The sequence below is a fragment of the Ovis aries genome, chromosome 3 (assembly GCF_016772045.2).
Source record: "Ovis aries strain OAR_USU_Benz2616 breed Rambouillet chromosome 3, ARS-UI_Ramb_v3.0, whole genome shotgun sequence".
In the NCBI taxonomy this organism is placed as follows: domain Eukaryota; kingdom Metazoa; phylum Chordata; class Mammalia; order Artiodactyla; family Bovidae; genus Ovis; species Ovis aries.
In genome coordinates, this window is record NC_056056.1 from 203,039,440 (window position 1) to 203,058,475 (window position 19,036).

The 19,036-nt window shown below is 41.1% G+C and overlaps 1 protein-coding gene across 3 annotated transcripts in view; it reads right to left on the reverse strand.

Moving 5' to 3' along the window:
- Positions 1 to 19,036, reverse strand: part of BORCS5 (BLOC-1 related complex subunit 5) — a 97,813-nt gene that overhangs the window by 27,379 nt on the left and 51,398 nt on the right. For all 3 annotated transcript variants that reach the window (XM_012175341.4, XM_004006853.4, XM_042247516.2), the window contains exon 3: positions 4,298 to 4,455. In XM_012175341.4, coding sequence (XP_012030731.1) covers positions 4,298 to 4,455 — 158 coding nt within the window. The remainder of the gene's footprint in view (positions 1 to 4,297; positions 4,456 to 19,036) is intronic.

Sequence of the window (19,036 nt, forward strand, 5' to 3'; positions counted from 1 at the left end):
CAAGAGTGAACGTGGACATTCTAGGAATCAGCGAACTAAAATGGACTGGAATGGGTGAATTTAACTCAGATGACCATTATATCTACTACTGCAGGCAGGAATCCCTCAGAAGAAATGGAGTAGCCATCATGGTCAACAAGAGTCCAAAATGCAGTACTTGGATGCAATCTCAAACATGACAGAATGATCTCTGTTTCCAAGGCAAACCATTCAATATCACAGTAATCCAAGTCTATGCCCCAACCAGTAATGCTGAAGAAGCTGAAGTTGAACGGTTCTATGAAGACCTACAAGACCTTTTAGAACTAACACCCCAAAAGATGTCCTTTTCATTATAGGGGACTGGAATGCAAAAGTAGGAAGTCAAGAAACATCTGGCGTAACAGGCAAATTTGGCCTTGGAATGCGGAATGAAGCAGGTCAAAGACTAATAGAGTTTTGCCAAGATAACACACTGGTCATAGCAAACACCCTCTTCCAACAACACAGGGGAAGACTCTACACATGGACATCACCAGATGGTCAACACTGAAATCAGACTGATTATATTCTTTGCAGCCAAAGATGGAGAAGCTCTATACAGTCAACAAAAACAAGACCAGGAGCTGACTGGCTCAGATCATAAACTCCTTATTACCAAATTCAGACTGAAATTAAAGAAAGTAGGTAAAACCACTAGACCATTCAGGTATGACCTAAATCAAATCCCTTATGATTATACAGTGGAAGTGAGCAATAGATTTAAGGGCCTAGATCTGACATATAGAGTGCCTGATGAACTATGGATGGAGGTTCATGACATTGTACAGGAGACAGGGATCAAGACCATCCCCATGGAAAAGAATTGCAAAAAAGCAACATGGCTGTCTGGGGAAGCCTTACAAATAGCTGTGAAAAGAAGAGAAGCGAAAAGCCAAGGAGAAAAGGAAAGATAAGCATCTGAATGCAGAGTTCCAAAGAATAGCAAGGAGAGATAAGAAAGCCTTCTTCAGCGATCAATGCAAAGAAATAGAGGAAAACAGCAGAATGGGAAAGACTAGAGATCTCTTCAAGAAAATTAGAGATACCAAAGGAACACTTCATGCAAAGATGGGCTCAATAAAAGACAGAAATGGTATGGCCCTAACAGAAGCAGAAGATATTAAGAAGAGATAGCAAGAATACACAGAAGAACTGTACAAAAGGATCTTCACGACCCGGATAATCACGATGGTGTGATCACTCATCTAGAACCAGACATCTTGGAATGTGAAGTCAAGTGGGCCCTAGAAAGCATCACTACGAACAAAGCTAGTGGAGGTGATGGAATTCCAGATGAGCTGTTTCAAATCCTGAAAGATGATGCTGTGAAAGTACTGCACTCAATACGCCAGCAAATTTGGAAAACTCAGCAGTGGCCACAGGACTGGAAAAGGTCAGTTTTCATTCCAATCCCAAAGAAAGGCAATGCCAAAGAATGCTCAAACTACCACACAATTGCACTCATCTCACATGCTAGTAAAGTAATGCTCAAAATTCTCCAAGCTAGGCTTCAGCAATACATGAACCATGAACTCCCTGATGTTCAAGCTGGTTTTAGAAAAGGCAGAGGAACCAGAGATCAAATTGCCAACATCTGCTGGATCACGGAAAAAGCAAGAGTTCCAGAAAAACATCGATTTCTGCTTTATTGACTATGCCAAAGCCTTTGACTGTGTGGATCACAAGAAACTGTGGAAAATTCTGAAAGAGATGGGAATACCAGACCACCTAACCTGCCTCTTGAGAAATCTGTATGCAGGCCAGGAAGCAACAGTTAGAACTGGACATGGAACAACAGACTGGTTCCAAATAGGAAAAGGAGTACGTCAAGGCTGTATACTGTCACCCTGCTTATTTAACTTATATGCCAAGTACATCATGAGAAACGCTGGACTGGAAGAAACACAAGCTGGAATCAAGATTGCTGGGAGAAATATCAATCCTCAGATATGCAGATGACACCACCCTTATGGCAGAAAGTGAAGAGGAACTAAAAAAACCTCTTGATGAAAGTGAAAGAGGAGAGTGAAAAAGTTGGCTTAAAGCTCAACATTCAGAAAACGAAGATCATGGCATCCGGTCCCATCACTTCATGGGAAATAGATGGGGAAACAGTGGAAACAGTGTCAGACTTTATTTTGGGGGGCTCCAAAATCACTGCAGATGGTGACTGCCTCCATGAAATTAAAAGACGCTTACTCCTTGGAAGAAAAGTTATGACCAACCTAGTTAGCATATTCAAAAGCAGAGACATTACTTTGCCGACTAAGGTCCGTCTAGTCAAGGCTATGGTTTTCCAGTAGTCATGTATGGATGTGAGAGTTGGACTGTGAATAAGGCTGAGTGCCAAAGAATTGATGCTTTTGAACTGTGGTGTTAGAGAAGACTCTTGAGAGTCCCTTGGACTGCAAGGAGACCCAACCAGTCGATTCTGAAGGAGATCAGCCCTGGGATTTCTTTGGAAGGAATGATGCTAAAGCCGAAGCTCCAGTACTTTGGCCACCTCATGTGAAGAGTTGACTCGTTGGAAAAGTCTCTGATGCTGGGAGGGATTGGGGGCTGGAGGAGAAGGGGATGACTGAGGATGAGATGGCTGGATGGCATCACTGACTTGATGGATGTGAGTCTGAGTGAACTCCGGGAGCTGGTGATGGACAGGGAAGCGTGCTGCGATTCATGGGGTCGCAAAGAGTCGAGGGACTGAACTGAACTGAACTGAACTGAACTGATGTATTGGGACTTTCTGAGGATGGTAATAAAATATGCAAGAAGTCTGGCCTTGTTTGTATGGAACCAGTTTTACAGAACTTATCTTGGAAAATAATGCTCTAGATGAGTGGTTCCCAAATCCCATGTAATGGAGAATCACGTTCGTATCATTCAATAAGTTGATTAAGATAATGATTCACAGACCACATGCTAGGCCTACTGGAGAGGAGAGAATTCAACACTAAAACAAAAAAATCCAAGTGATTCTAATGCATAGTCCTGTTTGGAACTTCCAAGTTCTGCCGACCATAATGTAGTAAAATAAGTTTAATATCGAAAAGGCCACATGCATGCTGATCAATAAAAAAGGTCATATTTAATACTTTTCCATATAAAAGTCATCAGTCCATAAGAAAAGCATACATGCACACAACATTCCATGGAGAGTAAATAGTAAAATAATGGAGGTGTCGGCACATTTACATCTATTAGCAGAGCTAACGACTACTCTGTCCCCTCAAGGATGCAGTGCTTCTGCTACTAACTGATCATTAATCTGCAGTGATTCTCCACTTTCTCCCTGTGTGTTTCCTCCTGTCCATCTTCTCCTGCCAGAATCAATGACCAGGACCAATTTGGTAAATGCCAGGAAATGCCATTCACACAGGTGGTTTCTCCAAGTTACAGCTTCTTACCTTTTCTTTATATGACATCACTTCAAGGTATCAGAAGAGAAATTCCTTCTTGATTGAAAATTTTTGTAAACATACTTACTTATACCTTGGTGCTCCCAGAGCTGTGTGATGTGCTGGCCCAGTCTATGATATATTTAAATGTTTGAAAGAAGAGTCCACTTATTGTTATTCATAATTACTTAACATGTGTACCACACACTCTTTCATTTACTAAGTACTTTCACGTGAATTATCTTGTGTCTTTCTTCACAAAAACCCTGTGGGTTAAGTAGGCACAACTGTTTTTATCTAACCAATAAGAATCACTGAGCTCTTCCTGCTGACACAGTGAAAAATATAATTGAGGACGATGTCAGATGCTTTGCTCCCAAAGAACTGATATTCGACTGGAGTATCAGTTCTCAGTATCAGTATATAAAATATAAACTACACACAGGAAAGAGCTGAAGTGTCAGTCAAAGCAAATTAGTATGGCAGGACTTCACACATACTAACAACAGTTAACACGTACTGAGCAATGTAATCTTCACTCAACCCTTCTGGAAGGTTATTACTATTAGACCCATTTTTCTTATGAGGAAACTGAGACCAAGAGAAGGGAGGTAACCTTCCCAAGCAAATAAATGGAGAACCAGGATTCAAACTTCAGGTTAGTCTACTCCACAGATCACTCTTTTCTATCACCACATTGTACTGCTGGGAAAGACAATGTGCCCAAAGTCATGGGGACAAATGTCAAGACATCGAAACAGAAAACGACTACCTCCCAAAAAACTGGGGTCAGTGGTGCTACACCCCAGGAGAAGAGGACCCAGGAGTCACAGGGAATCACAAGACTGAGTCAGCCATGCTACTTTCTCGCGATCCATTACCTCTTTGATTCGTTTCACCAAAGCGTTCTGGTCGAAAGCCACGGCCTCGGCGCACTGATGGAGGTGGTCCTGGTAGCGGAGACAGAGCTGCAGCACTTGCTGGGAGTCCAGTTTCTCCAGTTTGGCGTTTGTTGGGGAAGTCTGGCCACTCAACAGCCCTTCAAAGCAGAAAAAAAGAAAAAAAAATGAAACGAAAATTACTAGTAAACTTGTGAATAAAGTAGTTTAATAACAAGTTCACGGAAGATAGAGTAAGAGGTTTAAACTTAACCTTGCATCTATTGTCGTGTGCTAGTGACAATCACAGCAACTATCATTTACGGAGTGTCTAGAAGGAACCAAGCACTTGGCAAAGTGCCTCCTGGGCATTATTTTTCAGACTTATAATTGCCCAGGAAAGTAAATGACCATTAGCTGCATTTTACAAGTGAGGAACCCAAGATACAGAGAGGTTAAGTAACTTACCTAAAGTCACACAGTAAGTGGTTTCTATAAGACACAGCACCTGACATTATGGCACTACTTTAAGATATTAAGAATATAAATCCCTTCTTGACCAAAAGAACTTTAAAACGGTTGTCTGAGAAACAGAAGAAAATATATATAAGGAAACTGTTAGGAGGAAATACAAACATGAAGACATTTAAAACCTGAGCAAGATGTCCACTAACATGCCATGAGCCTCATCCTTTACATTTTCTTCCAACATCAGTTTAGCTGGATAACTATTAAATTCCCTTAAATTTGAACAGGATATTATTTTTCAAAGCCTTTCACACAGAATTACCTTACCTTTCTTTAAGGTATATAGACCAGGATAATTATCAGCATTTACAAAACACGAAATATCAGTTAAAGAGCTTAAATGACATACTAAGGGTCACACAACAAAGTCCTGACCAGAACTCAAGTCCCCTGATTTCTGATCAAGTGCTTCCTTCCAACTCAAAGGTTCACAAACTTTGGTGTCAGGACACTTTGATCCTCCCAGAAATTATCAAGGACCCCAAAGCACTTGTGTATGTAGTTTAAAGCAATATTCAAAGCTGTTAAAAATTAAAACTGAGCAGAGGGAGGAGAAGGTGAGAATCGAGAGTAGCACTGAAACATATGCATTACCGTATGTAAAACAGATAGCCAGTTAGAAGTTGCTGGTGTAACTCAGGGAGCTCAATCTGGTGCTCTGTGACAACCCAGAGGGGTGGGATGGGGTGGGAGAAAAGAGGGAGGGGACATATGTATACCTATGGCTGATTCATGTTGCTGTATGGCAGAAACCAATACAACATTGTAAAGCAAATGTCCTCCGATTAAAAAATGGAAAAAAAAAAAAAAAAACAGAAAACTCCCAAACAGTTATCATTTTTAAAAATAATATTACTCAGCTATTAAAAAGAATGCATTTGAATCAGTTCTAATGAGGTAGATGAAACTGGAGCCTATTATACAGAGTGAAGTAAGTCAGAAAGAAAAACACCAATACAGTATATTAATGCATATATATGGAATTTAGAAAGATGGTAATGATGACCCTATATGCAAGACAGCAAAAGAGACACAAATATAAAGAACAGACTTTCGGACTCTATGGGAGAAGGCGAGGGTAGGATGATTTGAGAGAATAGCACTGAAACATGTATATTAACATACGTGAACAGAGCACCAGTCCAAGTTCGATGCATGAAACAGGGCACTCAAAGTCAGTGCACCAGGACACCCTGAGGGATGGGATGGGGAGGGAGCTGGGAGGGGGGTTTCAGGATGCGGGACCCATGTCCACCCATGGCTAATTCGCATCAATGTATGGCAAAAACCACTACAGTACTGTAAAGTAATTAGCCTCCAGTTAAAATAAATAAATTAATAATAATAATCACCCCATATGTGCTAATGTAAATAACATATTTTAAAGGATATAACTACTTTCTCAAACAAAGAAGTGAGAAGAGTGGCATTCATTTACATTTTTGTTAGTCTTTTCACTGTCTTGGCTTCATAGCAAACAGCTAGAGTCTCAGACCTGCTTCTGCATTTAATATGTTGCTGTTTTACATCATGAAACCTCTGAAAAACTCTTCTGCACACTTTTGTAAGAGGATGTGAGTAATTAACAATCATCTAAGTATTACTGTGAAAGTGGTTTTGACCTCTGAGAATTCCTACTGGGAGCCTGGGGATCTCACGGACCCCCTTCCACTCCCAGAGTGGTACACTCACACCAGAGCCAATGGCACAGTGCAGATCCGAAATAAACATGACAAGCACAAGCACTGGGCACTGTCAGGATGGACTCGCGCACCCAAGCTTGTCTTGGGAAGCCTTCCCCACTGCTGCCTCCCAACCACCAATGTCAAACCTCCACTGGTTCTGAGGAACTGGGGCGTAAGCCAAGTTCTTCATCCCCTAAAGAAGATGGAGGCTGGCTGACCCGATGGAGCTGTTCCAGAGAATTCTCTCAGCTCCTCCTCTGGCCTGACAGCAGAGTGCGCGCTGCACCCCGCAGGGCCCTGCTCCCCCACCTCCACTGCCGACCCTGGCACGGGACAGCCTGGAGTTCCTCAGAGCCTGCCTCCCCCTAGGAGCTTTTGACAGGGCTGACTTTGGCAGCAATAAGGATTTATGTTTTAGATCTGACGTTTTTATTGAGATCCTGTGTACAAGATCTTGTGTATTCCTTTACCTAGCTTCTCCCAAAGGCAACATCTTGCGAAGCTATAATACAGTATCACAGTCAGGACACTGACATGGGTAGGACCCACTGATCTGCTCAGATATCCCCACTTTACCTGGACGTGTGTTTAGCTCTGTACAGTTTTTTCACATGCATAGGTTTGGGTATCACTACCACAGTCAGATATGGAGCCATTCCAACACCACAAGTTCTGTTGCTTTTTATAACCACAACTACCCCTCTTCTATCCTCAGCTCCAACAAACACTAATCTGTTCACCATTTCTAAAATTTTGCCATTTCAAAAATGTTCAAAAAGGGAAAAATCCAAAATGTAACCGTTTGGGATTGACTTTTTTCACTTAACATAATCCCTCAGAGATTCATTTACTTGTTGCATGTATCAGTAGTTTGTTCACTTTAATTTCTGAGTAGTCCTCCATGGTATGTATCACCCAGAGTTTGGTTAACTATTCCCCTGTTGAAGGACATTTGGGTTGTTTCCAGTTTGGGGCTATGACAAAACAAAGATGCTATGGACAGTCGCCATACGGGTTTTTCTGTAAACACAGATTTTCATTTCTCCGGGATGAATGCCCAAGAGTACAACTGCAAAACAAAACAAAGGGTACAGTCAGCAAAGACAAGACAGGGAGCTGACTGTGGCTCAGATCATGAACGCCTTATTGCAAAATTCAGACTTAAATTGAAGAAAGTAGGGAAAACCACTAGACCATTCAGGTATGACCTAAATCAAATCCCTTACACTTATACAGTAGAAGTGAGAAATAGATTCAAGGGATTAGATCTGATAGACAGAGTGCCTGAAGAACTATGAACAGTGGTTCATAACACTGTACAGAAGGTGGTGATCAAAACCATCTGCAAGAAGAAATGCAAAAAGGCTAACTGGTTGTCTGATGAGGCCTTACAAATAGCTGAGAAAAGAGAAGTGAAAGGAAGAGGAGAAAAAGAAAGATATACCCATCTGAATGCAGCATTCCAAAGAATAGCAAGGAGACATAAGAAAGCCTTCCTGTGAACAACATAAAGAAATAGAGGAAAACAACAGAATGGGAAAGACTAGAGATCTCTTCAAGAAAATCAGAGATACCAAGGGAACATTTCATCCAAAGATGGGCACAATAAAGGATAGAAATGGTGTGGACCTAACAGAAGCAGAAGATGTTAAGAGGTGGCAAGAATACACAGAAGAACTATACAAAAAAAAACTCTTAAATGACCCAGATAACCATAATGGTGTGGTCACTCACCTAGACTAGTCATCTTGGAGTGAGAGAGAAGTCAAGTGGGTCTTAGGAAGCATCACTGCAAACAAAGCTAGTGGAGCTGATGGAATTCCAACCGAACTATTTCAAATCCTACAAGACAATGCTGTGAAAGTGCTGCGCTCAACATGCCAGAAAATATGGAAAACTCAGCAGTGGCCACAGGACTGGAAAAGATGTTTTCATTTCAATCCCAAAGAAAGTCAATGCCAAAGAACGTTCAAACTACCACAAAATTGCACTCACTTCACGTTAGCAAAATTCTCCAAGCCAGGCTTCAACAGTACATGAACCAAGAATTTCCAGATGTTTAAGCTACATTTAGAAAAGACAGTGAAATCAGGAACCAGTGGAATTGCCAACATCTGTTAAATCATCAAAAAAGCAAGAGAATTCCGGAAAAACATCTACTTCTGCTTTACTGACTACACTAACACCTTTGACTGTGAGAATCACAACAAACTCTGGAAAACTCTTTAAAGAGATAGGAATACCAGATCACCTGACCTGCCTCCCGCAAAACCTGTATGTAGGTCAAGAAGCAACAGATAGAACTGGACATGAACAATGGACCTGTTCAAAATTGAGAAAGGAGTACGTCAAGGCTGTATATTGTCACTGTTTATTTAACTTCTATGCAGAGTACATCATGTGAAATGCCAGGCTGGATGAAGCACGAAATGGAATCAAGATTCTCAGGAGAAATATCAATAACCTCTGATATGCAAATGACACCACCCTTATGGCAGAAAGTGAAGAAGAACTAAAGGGCCTCTTGATGAAAGTGAAAGAGGAGAGTGAAAAAGCTGGCTTAAAACTCAACATTCAAAATACAAAGATCATGGCATCCAGTCCCATCACTTCATGGCAAATAGATGGGGAAACAGTGGAAACAGTGACAGACTTTATTTTCTGGGGCTCCAAAATCACTGTGGATGGTGACTGCAGCCATGAAACTAAAAGACACTCCTTGGAAGAAAAGTTATGACCAAGCTAGATAGCATATTCAAAAGCAGAGATGTTACTTTGCCGACTAAGATCCATCAAGGCTATGGTTTTTCCTGTGGTCATGTATGGATGTGAGACTTGGACCATAAGGAAGGCTGAGTGCTGCAGAATTGATGCTTTTGAACTGCAGTGCTACAGAAGACTCTTGAGGGGCCCTTGGACTGCAGGGAGACCACACCAGACAATCCTAAAGGAAATCAGTCTTGAATATTCATTGGAAGGACTGATGCTGAAGCTGAAGCTCCAATAGTTTGGCCACCTGATGCAAACAGCTAACTTATTTCAAAGACCCTGATGCTGGGAAAGGCAGGAGGAGAAGGAGACGACAGAGGATGAGAAGGTGGGACAGCATCACTGACTCAATGTACATGAGTTTGAGCAAGCTCCTAGAGATGGTGAAGGACAGGGATGCCTGGCGTACTGTAATCCATGGGGTCGCAAAGAGTCAGACACGACTAAGCAACTGGACAGCAGTAACAATTGCTGGGTTGCATGACAACTGCATGTTCAGTTTTATAAGTAACTGCCAAACATTTTTCTAGAGTGTCCATCCTGAGAAAATGTGGGGTTTTTCAGGCCACTAAAATCTCCTAACAAAGTTATCAATGGCTACGCCACTACTGACAAAGAGTACAGTTCCAGGAACACAGACTTGGGAAGAAAGGCACCTAGAGCATTTTGTTGTCAATCTAGGACTGAAGTCATAAAAAGACTGAAGACAAACTGTGAGAAGAGGAATTAAATGATTCTGTGCCATCAAAAGTGGGCCAGGATTTAAAAAAAAAAAAGTGGGCCACGATAACACAAAGACCATAAAGGAAACATTGATATATCCAAAAGATAAAAATCAAGATTCCTCATGGCAAAAAGCAGTGTAAGCTAAAACAAAACAAAAAACCTGCGAGAAATATTTGCTACATGTATCATAAATGGTAAGCTTCCTATTAGATAAAGAGCTCCTAGAAACTGGCAAGCAAAAAATCAGCAAAAGCAAGTCAGACAAAGGATATGAATGGCATTTCACAAAAAAGTAAATACCAATGCTACAACAATAAGATGCAGAAGTTCACTCATAATAAGAAAAATAGAAAAGAAGACTTCACTGGAAGCGCATTCTTCTCTCAAACTGGTAAAAATCCAAAAGTGTGATTAAAAACTCTGTGGGTGGAACTATGAGGAAACAGGCATTGCTGACTTGTATGTAAGCTGCTAATGTCATCACAGAGGATGATTTGGTAAAGATATCAATTTATGCAATTATAAATGCATAAAGCCATTAAATGCAGCAATTTCTCTACTAGGAATTTATATGTTAGCACACATGCTAAACGATGTATCATTATTTAAATGATTAGTCATTGTAGTAGTGACTATAATAAGAAAAGGAGAGCGAATACCTCAATATCCATCAAGGGAGCTCGCTATCAGTATCAATCAAGGTACATCCATAAATGGTATTACATGGCCACGGAAAAGAATGAAGATGATCTATACGTGTGTGTATTAGTCACTCAGTCATGTCCAACTCTTTGTGACCTCAGGGACTGCAGCCCACCAGGCTCCTCTGTCCATGGAATTCTCCAGGCAAGAATACTGGAGTGGGTAGCTGCTTCTTCTCCAGGGGATTTTCCAAACCCAGGCATCGAACCCACATCTCCTGCACTGCAGGCAGATTCTTTACCATCTGAGCCACTAGGGAAACCCAAGGCTGGTACATATTCACATGGAAAAATCTCCCAAGGATATGAAGTTATAAAAGAAAGGTATATAGAAAATGAAGAAAATACACTGCCTTGGTGAATTTATCATGTTCAAATTGTCTTATTAATGTAAAAGTTTTTCTAGCGTATCTTGGCTTTTTCAGATGATATCTTTAAAAAGACTTTTTTCATTTATGTATAATGTCTATAGTACTTATTTTATACCCCTATTGTATTTATAAGACTCTCTTAGACAGTTAAATGTAAGTGGTAATTGCTGGAATCTCAGTCAAGCTTTTGAACCAAAATGTAAAGATTTAAGTATTTGCTGTTCATTGTGTAATTGCTATTGGTAGTTATTAAATAGTCTTTACCATATTTAAATAGTTTAATTATCAAGAATGGGGGACTTCCCTGGTGGTCCAGTGGTTTTGATTTCAGGCTAACAATGCAAGAGGCCCGGGTTCAATCCCTGGTCAGAGAACTAGATCCCACATGCTGCAACTAAGATCCGGTGCAGCCAAATTAATTAATTAATTATTTTTAAAAAGAGAGAGGAAATCTTCACAGGGAGAAAGGCTTCTCTGGGTCCCTGCTCTGCATTCCCATATATACTTCAGAGTGAGGCCTGCTCTCAGCCTGCACCTGCTCCTCCAAGGTGAGTGAGGAAGATTCCAGAGCCTGCCCTAAAGAGTGGCAGGGAAGAGAGCTCCAGCCAGTACTGGCCCATGGCACCAGAGGCTGAAACAGAGAGCCTCCAAACCAGCAACGGGTCTTCAACCAAAACCCTGACCCTTCTTCCTACAAAAATGGGAGAGGTGGGGGGAAAGTTTGCTAAGTCTAGAAGGCACCCTAAGGTGTTCAAAGGAAGCCACTCAGCAACTCCAAGGTCAGAGAAATTACACTTGAAGGGACTTCCCTGCTGGTCCAGTGGTTAAGACTCCATACTTCTAAAGCAGGGGGTATGGCTTCTATCCCTGGTTGGGGTACTAAGATCCCACATGCTGCATAGCCAAAAAATAAATAAATAAATAAATTAAATAAAATTTTAAAAAGAAAAAGAAATCACTCTTATAAACTGCAACTGTACCCTCCCCTAAATACCTAAAAACAAAGCCCAGGTACACAGGTCTATTATTAGAACGTGCTTCTTAGACTCACAGGAATCTGAAAATCGGCCCATAAATCCAGTTCCAGGACACCAAAGGAGCAAGACAAAAAAAGGAAAAAAAAAAAAAGATGGGCCACTTTTTCTACTCCTGAAGTTACAGAGCTCCAACAAGACAGGCTGGTCCTGCAGGCAATGAGAATAAAGTTTTCCCAGGTTCTCAACTGTCAGGAACTCAGCTCCCCCATTCTGATGCCTGAAGCACCCCTATATCTTCTGATGAAAGGAGGAGAGCAGACAGAAAGCTGGGTACATTCAGAGATGGTAAATTTTTTTCTTTTGCAGGAGACCATATATTGCCTGCCCTCCAAGAGGTTTTTATTTGGAACACATGTTCATTTTAAAAAATTGTTGATGCTTTAACTATGTGCTCTTCTGCTCTGTCATCCTCTACCTGAACACAGCCAACCAGCATCCCTCATTCACATTACCTGCCTGGCCTCTGAGGGCCTCTAGGCTTATACCTCTATTTTGAGTCTTACTTACCAACTCTAGTGATAACCTAAACCCTTAGCTTAGGTAACAGACAATGAACTCTATATACCCTTGAAATGATCTTTTGTATAGTTTTATAAATGCTCTTTATGGTTGTCTTTTTTTCCTTTTTTATATTTTATTACATAAATTTTCAAATATACAGAAAGGAAAAATTATATACCCAAATACGATCTAGAATCAGCCACTGACATTTTATCACATCTATTAATACTTCATCCTTTCGTTGTCTTTTCCTAAGCCATTAAAAAATTAGCAATCATGACACTTCATCCCTGATATTCTATTCTTTTACGATTTATGGTTAGTTTTTCATGTTAAACAATAGTTTCTAAATTATGTCTTCCTTACTGTGTTAGGGAACAGCCATTACCCTCAGCTTTCTAACTCTTCTTTAGCTTAACACAGTGATGTACACAACGTAGATGTTTATTGACCTAAAGACGTGATTTAATAGATTCCATATTTGCAAACGGTAAATACTGAGGCATACCCTAAGATCCTGTTGAAACCACTCTGTTTACCCAGGAATGAAGAGTGGGCTCTGGGGAATGGGTGAGGACCACGTCTGAGTATTACACAGATACAGCAACTTGCCATTTGTACCTACCTCTCTTTGTAAAGTGTTGAGTGGAAAAACCATCAGGGTTAGAAATTTGGAAAAGATTTTTGCTGAGACATCTTTTTCTTTCTGAAATGTCAGGTAGGAAAAAAAAGTTTTTCTAAAAGTATAGTACAGAGCCATATGGCTATTAACCTATGCTATTACCAAGCTGAATTCCTTAACTTTTAAAAACTTAGTTACTTTCAGGAGTAGAAATCAGTATTATGAGTAATAGCACTCAAATTTGGGAAATAGTATAACAAGCGTCATTTTCTTCTGCAGAACCAGAAAGCAGAAGCTATGTAACTTTGACAACAGCTATTGTGAAGGTACAACTAAGCAACAGATTATAAAAAAAAAGAAATCACCTCCCCACAAAATCAAGGATTTTTTACTCTATTGGTCACAGAATATTTCAAAGTCAGAAGTACATAAGCCATGTGTATTATTTACCTAAACTCTAGATCCCAAAGGCATTCAGGTCTACAAACACCTGCCCATTTAAACAGGACCTTATGATGTACGTTAGTGATCGATTCTTTTGCGGTATTCAGAAAAGTGTGCCCTCCATGACTGGTTCCCTGAGGACTTTTTATGTCCACCTCAGAGGCACACCAATCTCACTCAGGAGAAGCAGCGACCCAGAATGGCTACCATTATTGTTTCGGTTAATCCATGTGGCAGAAGAGACTGCAAGTGTAGACAGCCCCAGTATAACAGCCAATCTATCACAGCTTTCAGTGTGGAGAGAATGCTCCCTCCTAATCATTTCTACCAGAGGCTCTAACTACCAGAGGGCCAAGAAAGAACTTCCTCATTGAGAGAGTGCTACATACAGACTGAATGTCCGTATCCCCCAAAATACATGTGCTAAGACCTAATGAGAAAGTATGAGGAGGCAGGGCCTTTGGGGGTGATTAGGTCATAAGGCTGGAGCCATCACGAATGGGCTTAGTGCCCTCATAAAAGAAACCCCAGAGGGTACGACTGATTCATTCACCATGTAGGGCACAGTAGAAAGACTGCTGGTTGTGAATGGAAGTGGTCCCTCACCAACACTGAATCTGCCAGCACTTTGATTGCGGACTTCTCGGCCCCCAGAACTGGGAGAAATAATTTTCTGCTGATTGAAGACATCCAGTCCATGATATTTTGTTATAGAAGCCCAAATGGACCAAGACAGGGAACATGGGGAAGGCTGATTTGAGTCCCATTACTTATGAACAGTGTAAACTTTGACAATTTACCTTATACCTCTGAGCCTCAGTTTTCTCATGTAAAATTGGGATAATAATCACTTCCCTTTCAGGATTTACCTAGCATACAGTAGGATCCTGGTAAATATCTGTTCCCTATCACCTTCCCTGTCCTAAGACTCAGGAGGTAAAGGGGTACTCAGGCTTGGGGGGAATCAGCAGTCGGGCACAGAAAGCATTTCACCCCTCCAGGTTCAGGCACCCATCTGTCCACGGTCAATGCCCTGGTTTATGGTACTAAAGAAACAAGAACAGAGAATGTCAACAACCCAAAGCAGATACAAGTTTTCCAAGTGCAATCAGTACCTACAAATGAGAAACCTCACCATCTTCAAGGAATCCTATCCACTAATATGAACTTAACTTAGCTTTTTACAATCTCCTCCACTTTTTCCTCCCAAAGAGTTAAGTAAAGGTTCAACTCATTATCCTTCTTAAATAGTCTTCAGGCTCAAAGCCTTGTACTCTTGTTGAACTTACAGGGCAAGGAAGGGAGGCAGCTTGACAGAAGGAAGAAAGTATAAGCTTTAGAATCAGACTGACCTGGGAATTTGAATCCAGGAATTGCTGTTTACCGCCTGTGTCATGGGAGGGTGGATGTTCAACTTCCCTGAACTCAAACCCTTCATCTGCAAATTAAATACTACCTACATTAAAGGAGTACTGAGAAAATTATACCAAGGTAAGCTGAGCACCGAAGAATTGATGCTTTTGAACTGTGGTGTTGGAGAAGACTCTTGAGAGTCCCTTGGACTGCCAGGAGATCCAACCAGTCCATTCTGAAGGAGATCAGCCCTGGGTGTTCTTTGGAAGGAATGATGCTAAAGCTGAAACTCTACTTTGGCCACCTCATGCGAAGAGCTGACTCATTGGAAAAGACTCTGATGCTGGGAGGGATTGGGGGCAGGAGGAGAAGGGGACGACAGAGGATGAGATGGCTGGATGGCATCACTGACTCGATGGATGTAAGTCTGAGTGAACTCCGGGAGTTGGTAATGGACAGGGAGGCCTGGCGTGCTGCAATTCATGGGGTCACAAAGAGTGGGACGTGACTGAGCGACTGAACTGAACTGATGCCTGCCATAGTGTAAGGCACAGAGTAGGCACTCAATTCATGTTAATTTTCTCAATGTCCTCAAGTCCCCAATTACCAACTGTTGCTGTAATCAAATAAGCAGGGCCAATCCTACCATATATGATTATCTGCTAGCACTGCCTTCTACATATACTATATACATCAGGACTGTGAAAAATAAAAAAGTGATCTCCCTCCTCAGGCAGATTACCAGAAGCAGTAGGACTTAAATACAAAGAACACAGAGGTGAACAGGGACTCAAATGAAAAGTAACAACAAAAGCCAGTTCAAAAATGGGCAAAGGACTTAAGTAGACATTTCACCAAAGATACAAGAATGTCACTAAGCACATTAAAGATGCTCATTATCACTACTCATTAGGGAAATGCAAAAAAAACAAAAACACAAAAAAACCACAATGAGATCCACTTGTAACTGACATAGCAGCTATTATCCAAATAATAGAAAATAATAAGTTCTGATGAGGATGTAAAATGTTTTGAAAACAATGTTTGAAAACATTGCTGAAATTGAAACCCTTAGGGGTTGCTGGAGAGAATGTACAATGGCACCCCCACTGTGGAAGACAATACGGTAGTTCCTTTAAAAATTAAACAGAGGATTCTGGGAAGACAGTAGAATGGGATGCAGCAGGAATCCGTCTCTCCACCTAGACAAAAACTGCACTGGCAGAATCTGTCTGATATAACTATTTTGGAACTCTGGAGTCTACTGAAGGCTTCAACTTCCAGGGGAAGGTCTGGATGGTAAACTGTGCTTGATTTCAGTCACTTTCAGCCTTTTAGCACAGCAGCATCTTACCATCCCCAAACCCATGGCAGGCAGCGGTGAACAACTTACAGCTTGTAGGAGCCAGGGTGGGCAATAAGGAGCCTCTCCCTCCGAACACCAGGGGTCCAGGTTCTGATCACAAAGGGGCAGACACGGAGGCAGTGGCCACTCGTGGTGCACACCCCGCACTGTTGCAAGGCCTCTCACCCTCCAGCTGAAGTGATTTCTGGGGACTTAAAGTGCTGGCACCTTTTCTCTTCCCTTTCATTTTTCTCTTTTTTCCCCTTTTGGAGCTAGATATTAAACATGAGAACATCTGGAGCTAGACACTGGCCATGAGAACAATCAAAAGCAACCACATATATGGGAGAAATCAGAAATTCACTGTGTCTGCCCAGGAAAGGTGCAGGCTTAGAAAAGATCTGGGAAGCCCCGCTCCTCAGCAGAGAGACAGCACAGTAGCAGAATACAAAGTTAACACACAAAAATCAGATGCATTTCTATATACCAACAATGAACAATCCAAAAAGGAAATTAAGAAAACAATTACATTTACTGAAGTATGAAAAAAGGATACTTAGGAATTAACCAAGGAGACGAAGGATCTGTACAATGAACACTGCAAAACACGGGTGGAAGAAGTAGAAAAAGACATAAATAAGTAGAAAGACAACTCATCTTTCACGATCTAAAAGACAAGATGATTAAGGTATCAATACTACTTAAAGTGATCTACAGAGTCAATGCAATGCCTACTGAAGCTCCAACAGTTTCTGCAGAAATAGAAAAGCACAACCTAGAATTTATATGGAATCTCAAAGAAACCTCAATAAGCAAAACAATCCTAAAAAAGAAGAGCAAAAGTGGAAGACTCATACTCGGCGACTTCAAAACTTACTAAAAAGCTACAGTAAACAAAACAATGTGCTACTGGCATAAACAGACATATAGATCCATGGAACAGGATAAAAGTCAAAGTGTTCATCCCTCAGTCTTGCCTGACTCTCTGTGACCCCATGGACTGCAGCCCACCAGGCTCCTCTGTCCATGGAATTCTCCAGGCAAGAATACTGGAGTGGCTTGCCATTTCCTTCTCCAGGGGAACTTCCTGACCCAGGGACTGAACCTGGGTCTCCTGCATTGCAGGCAGACCGTTCACTGACTGAGCCACCAGGGAAGTCCTATGGAATAGAAGAGAGCCCGGAAACAAACCCTCACATATGTGGTCAAATGGTTCCCTACAGTGGTGTGAAGACCGTGGATGGGGAAAAGAACCGTCTTTTTAGGAAACGGTGATGAGAAAACTGGATATTCAGGTGCAAAAGAAGGAAGCTGAATTCTTATCTAACACCACATACAAAAATTAATTCAAAATAGATCAGATTTAACTATAAAACTCTTCGAGGAAATGACAGAAGCTTCACAACATTGGATTTGGCAATGATTTCTTGGCTATGACATGAAAGATACAGACAACAAAAGATAAAATAGACAAGCTGGATTTCATAGAAATTTAAAAATTTTATGCAACAAAAGGCACTAACAACAGATTAAAAGGGAGCCTACAGAATGGGAGACAATATACACTAATCAAATATATCTGATAGGGCTTTCCTGATGGCTCAGAGGTTAAAGCGTCTGTCTCCAATGCGGGAGACCTGGGTTCGATCCCTGGGTTGGGAAGACCCCCTGGAGAAGGAAATGGCAACCCACTCCAGTATTCTTGCCTGGAGAATCCCATGGACTGAGGAGCCTGGTGGGCTGCAGTCTGAGGAGCCTGGTGGGCTGCAGTCCACGGGTCACAAAGAGTCAGACACAATTGAGTGACTTTACTTACTTACTTACATACATCTGATGAGGGGCTAACATTTAGAATACATTAAAAAAAGACTCCTAAAACTCACATTAAAAACGAAACAGCTCGGTTCAAAAATGGTCAGAAGACTTGAATAGATATTTCTCCAAAGAAGATATATATAAATAGCCAATAAACACATGAAACGGTCAAAATCACTAATCATATGGGACATGCAAATTAAAACTGCAATAAGATACTACCTCCCAGTCATTCGTAAGGCTACCATCAAAACAGCAGAAAACAATAAGAGTTACTGAGAACGTGGAGGAATTGGAATCCTCCAAAGTGTTTTTTGCATTGGTGATGGGAATTTAAAATGTGTAGTACAGTCACTGTGGAAAACAGCATGGTAGTTCTTCAAAACATTACTGTATGATTATCAGCAATTCCATTTCTGAGTATATACCTGAAAGCCAGGACTGAAAGTGATATTTGTACACTCATGTTCACAGCAGCATTATTCATCAGAGTTAAGAAAGGAAAGCAACTCAAGCATCCATCAATAGGCTAATGGATATGCAGAAAGTGGTATATACATACAATGTTATATCATTCAGCCTAAAAAGGAAGGAAACTCTGACTTATGCTATAACATGGATGAACCCTGAGAACATTATGCTAATGAAATAAGCCAGACACAAAAGGGCAAATATTGTATGATTCCACTTACATGAGGTACAAAGAATAGTCAAATTCATAGAGAAAGAAAGAATAATGGTTGCCAGTGGCTGAGAGAGGAGATAATAGGAAGTTACCCTTTAATGGGTACAGAATTTCAATTTTGGATGATGAAGTTATAGAGATGGATGGTGGTGACGTTGCA